Raw genomic sequence first — 4976 nt, forward strand, 5'->3', positions numbered from 1 at the left:
CCGGGCGAGCAGGGCCGCGCCCCGCAGTCGGGCTCGCTCTACGCTCCAGGAGCGTCAGGACCTTGCCTTTTCCCATTCTCCATCTGACGATGAACGTGGACACGGACGCTCTTTATGAAACGGAAATTTTAGTGCTTTCCCAAGGCGCTTCCACGCGGTCCCGTCGCTCCAACTGACCGGCCGATGCACGAACCTACAACCGGAAGGTCGAAATGACAGCCTCTCTCGATCAGGAGCAAATAGAGCGGGGAGAAAAGTTAGGTTTGCGCAACTGGTTGTCCAGGGGCCGCTAGAACCGAAGGAGAGGAGCAGATCAGAGAGGAATGGGCGGGTGGGCGAGAGAAAGTGCCCAGAGAAACAGAGTACAGACACCCCGACAGACTGGGCGACTGACTTGAGAGGGGCAAAGCGGGGAGAAGGTATGGCGGGCGAAGTCAGAAAAGCAAACTGGGGGGCAAAAAACCAACAACCTTAAGTAAAAGGAAAAGAGAGGACAGCGAGGGCAGGCGGGCCAAGAGGCGCCGCCCGGCTCGGATATAGGACCCCTCAAAAGAAGGATCCCCGCCGCACGTGCGCCGCGGGAGCCGGGAGCCGCCAGGCCGCCTATCCAGGGCTCCAACTCGGCTCAGGCACGTCTCCTTCCGCGCTGCGTTTTTGTCCGAGCTCAAGCTTTTTTTTCCCCCAGCAACCGCTGGGCCGGCGGGTGGGCGGCGCGGGCAGCAACGAGGCTAACCCCCCGCCCTGTTCGGGCTCCCGGGTCTCCGAACGGCTCTGGCGCTCTCGGTCCTAATTCGGCGGCGCCGCCGAGCTCCCCACTCCCCGGGCCTTGGGCGCCTCTTCTACGTTCACTTCTTAATCCTCCGCTGAGTGTTTCTCTACGCGTTTGTAATCTCTATTTGTTTCTGTTTTGCATCCCTAAGTGACTTTCTCTGAGAGGTTCTGTTTGGTTGGTTAAAAAACAATCAACGCAGGACGGTACTTTTGTTTTCAAAAGTTTTAACCGTGGCCTTTGGTTGGTTTTTATTTTTAAAAGCCCGGAGAAATATATAATTACAGTTGCTCTTTTTCAAAAAAAAAAGTCTATGAGAATAGATTCAAATTTTTAACTGTATATTTCGATGTAGAAATAACTGCTATTCTAGGTACATTTTCAAATTAAAATTTCAACATTTTACAAGAGATTTTACTTATTTACAATAATATAAGAGATTTTAAAAAGTCAATCCAAAATGGCGCGTTTCTCCGGGGTTTTCTCAAAATCCACTTACAGTGGTGTTACTTGCGGAATTTGTTACCTAACTACAGTGTTGTATTTCCCTGGGATTTAAAAATTACCTGGGGAAGGGCATTATCCAGAAGGGGTTAAAAAAAAAATCTATCTACAACACTACGTTGATGTTTTAAAAACCCCGGATAAATAAATGCCTGTGCCTGCCTGGAGCTTATAAACGTACAGCACTGTATTTAGTTAGTGTTTGCATGGAGGTTTCTGACTTCTTAATTTGCGTTTGCTGTGTTTCTATCTGCCTATTTTTAAGAGTTTGTGACCCTTTCTGTGTTTTTACCCATAGAGCTGTTAGCTTTTCTGGGATTCAGTATTTTGGTTTTAAATCCTTTTTCTTTATGTTTCAGTGTTTCTATGACTGTGTTTTGTGTAGCTTGAGAGAGGGAGCGAGACTAGAGCTCCCAGGTCACCTAGACAGAGCCTGTGGGTCTGGGCTGCCTGGCAGCCGCCAGAGGGATTTTCTGGGCCTTGGGACTTGAGGCCTGGAGCTAAGGCCGAGAAACCGGCTGTGCTGTGCCTGCCCGGCTCAGTGGGGCTCCGGCTCCGGCCCGGGGAGAAGAACTTGCAGGCCACCGCCTGGCTCTGGCTCCACGGATCCCCTAGCTTCAAGCTAGAAAAGTCTGATCCTAGTTCAGAAAAGCAGAGATCTCCGATTTAGAACCCCCAAGAGCCCTAAAAACTGTACATTTTCGGGTGGCATCAACGTAGGGCTCCAGCGTGTGCCGAGCGGTGAGAGCAGGCCCTGCCCAGCTGGGAACCTTGGTCCGCGGCTCCAACTCCTGGGCTTTGCTCCCAGACGAGCCTGACCAGAAGGTGACTACTGACCGACCAGGCACAGACGGGCTCTTTCCAGCGGGGACAATTCCAGGGCCCCTGGCGGGAGGGCGGACGGCCAGCGCTGACCGCGGGCGCTTCGGTGGAGCCGGGACGGGGTGCAACAGGGCAAAAGCCCGAGGTGACCGGCGCCCCACCCTGCCTGCTTCAGAAAAGGAGCGCGGCGGGGAACCCAAGGGGCCCGAGGACAGCGGTGCCGGCGGCGCGGGCTGCGGCGGTGCCGAGGACCCCGCCAAGAAGAAGAAGCAGCGGCGGCAACGCACGCACTTCACAAGCCAGCAACTGCAAGAGCTGGAGGCCACCTTCCAGAGGAACCGCTACCCGGACATGAGCATGCGGGAGGAGATCGCCGTGTGGACCAACCTCACCGAGCCACGCGTGAGGGTGAGCGCGGGGTGTGCGCCTAAGGGGACCCGCGCAGAAGGCTGCCAGCCGGCCCAGCGCAGACCTTGAAAGCTTAGACGCGCGCCTAGACTAACACTCTTTCCAACACTCAGACCTTCTTCCTCCCTCCACCGGAGGAGATTCCACCTTAGGCCCAGTCTACCCAGCTGCTGCTGAGCCGTTTGGTGCTAGCGCCCATCGGCTTTTGTCTCCTCGGATCTTTCTGACCCACATCCTACCTGACCCTCTGGCTTCACCGCAGCCCCCATCCAAAGGCCTGTGGCCCCAAGGGACGTTCCCCTGCCCAGTAGAGCCTAGAGCCCGCCCGGACTTAACCACCCTAATCTGTGCAGAGGATTCCCCCGCCGCTGGGGACGTGGGGCCACTAGTGCCTTCCTGCAGAAACGAAACGGAAAGGCAGATCCTGCCTGGCAGTCTTAGAGAGGGCTGGGAAGAGCCTAGGCTTGGGGTCTCAAAACTTCCTGGGGCAGTGGTTCCATCCGCAGTTGGCTAGTTCACAATCTCAGGATACTCTCCACCTGACTCTTTGTCAGTCATCAGCCAACCTGTAGCTGAACCCTTTCCATAATGACCTTTCCTGTAGGGCTGGGGTCAGGTGGGAGGTGGGGGACAAATCTGGTGGACGAGTGAGCTTCAGGAGGAATCCCTTTGGAGATCTAAGGTCTCCAACCCAAGATGAGACTGCACACTCGCTCTTCTCACCCCTCGCTTCCCAGTGAATACATGGCTTCTCTGCCAGAGCAGCAAGAGAGTAGTTTCTTCTCTGGGTACTGCAAACATTTAATCAGATATTGGGAGCACGTCCCAAACTAAACCAAAGTCCCACCAGGGCCACAGACTCCCTGCTATAACCTCAGCTCTCACCCCGCCCGAGTCAGGCTGGCCAGCCCAGTGGGGTAGGGAGAGAAGACTGCACTCAGTAATCCAGAACTCACTAATCCTGCCCCCCGGTTTACGGTGGTAGGGGTGGGGTGGGGGGAGGAATCAGGCAATGTTAGTGCTTGGGATGGAGAAGGCTGACATGCACGGATCTGGCAAGAAAGGTCGGGGGAACAGCCCAGGGCAAGAACTGGGATTTGGGAATAAAAGAGGTTCTTAACTGAATTTTGTGGGGAAAAGTAGAGGGGGAAAGCAGAGAGAAACTAGTAAGAAGTGAAAGGAAATTAAATATTTGCAGAAAAACATATCTGGCATATATTTAGGTGGCAGGAAATAAATAAGGGAGAAGCAAAAGGATCAAGTATTTGAGAAAAATAAAGAATCGACTATTTAAGAGAAAATAGTGAGGGTCAAGATATTTGGAAAGAAGGAAAAAACTAAATATTTGGAGAAGAATCAAAAGGATCAAAAATGGGGGATAATACAGAAAAATGGCCTGAGGGAGAAAAAAGTGGTTCAGATAGTGGGGTGGACCAAATGAAAATAAACATCTGGGACAGAAATGAGAATATCAAATATTACCAATAAAGATGGAAACAGACTATCTGAGGAATGAAAAATAGACTGAGGAGTCGCAAGATACTATATTTGAGGTTAGAAAACTACCTTTGGTGTTGGAGAAGAAAATGGACGGAGTATTTAGGAGATAGATAGGGAACCGTTTGCGGGAAAAGGCACAAGATAACCTGGTTGAGAGAGGAAGAAAGAAAACAAATATTTGTTATTAAAAAAAACAAAACGAGGATCCGCCTTAGGAGAAGAAACCGGATTTAATTAGGGGAAGAGGATAAAGATCAGAAAAAAGAAAAGACTAATAATATTTTCTGGGGACAGGAAAGGAACCATTGTGGGGAGAAGGCAGGGGCGCAAATATGGAAGAAAAGAAACGGTATTGGGGAGAAGGAAGCGGGCTGAGGCCTCGGGGTGGGGCGGGGGCGGTGGGGGCGCCTTCCCGCCGGGCAGCCCTGACCCTTCTCCGGTCCCCCTCGCCTAGGTCTGGTTCAAGAACCGGCGAGCCAAGTGGCGGAAGCGCGAGCGTAACCAGCAGCTGGACCTGTGCAAGGGCGGCTATGTGCCGCAGTTCAGCGGCTTGGTGCAGCCCTACGACGACGTGTACGCCGCGGGGTACTCCTACAACAACTGGGCCGCCAAGAGCCTGGCGCCAGCGCCTCTCTCCACCAAGAGCTTCACCTTCTTCAACTCCATGAGCCCGCTGTCGTCGCAGTCCATGTTCTCGGCCCCCAGCTCCATCTCCTCCATGACCATGCCTTCGAGCATGGGCCCGGGCGCCGTGCCCGGCATGCCCAACTCGGGCCTCAACAACATCAACAACCTCACCGGCTCCTCGCTTAACTCGGCCATGTCGCCGGGCGCCTGCCCGTATGGCACACCCGCCTCGCCCTACAGCGTCTACCGGGACACGTGCAACTCGAGCCTGGCCAGCCTGCGGCTCAAGTCTAAGCAGCACTCGTCTTTCGGCTACGGCGGCCTGCAGGGCCCGGCCTCGGGCCTC

General features: G+C 53.8%; 1 protein-coding gene across 1 annotated transcript in view; it reads left to right on the forward strand.

The window, feature by feature from the left end:
- Positions 1-421: 421 nt before the first annotated feature.
- Positions 422-4976, forward strand: part of PITX1 (paired-like homeodomain 1) — a 5814-nt gene continuing 1259 nt past the window's right edge. The window contains exons 1-5 of the mRNA XM_010844625.1: positions 422-433; positions 686-743; positions 2082-2201; positions 2271-2503; positions 4458-4971. Coding sequence (XP_010842927.1) covers positions 422-433; positions 686-743; positions 2082-2201; positions 2271-2503; positions 4458-4971 — 937 coding nt within the window. The remainder of the gene's footprint in view (positions 434-685; positions 744-2081; positions 2202-2270; positions 2504-4457; positions 4972-4976) is intronic.

This window comes from Bison bison, unplaced genomic scaffold (genome assembly GCF_000754665.1).
Source record: "Bison bison bison isolate TAMUID 2011002044 unplaced genomic scaffold, Bison_UMD1.0 scf7180017864203, whole genome shotgun sequence".
Taxonomy (NCBI): Eukaryota; Metazoa; Chordata; class Mammalia; order Artiodactyla; family Bovidae; genus Bison; species Bison bison.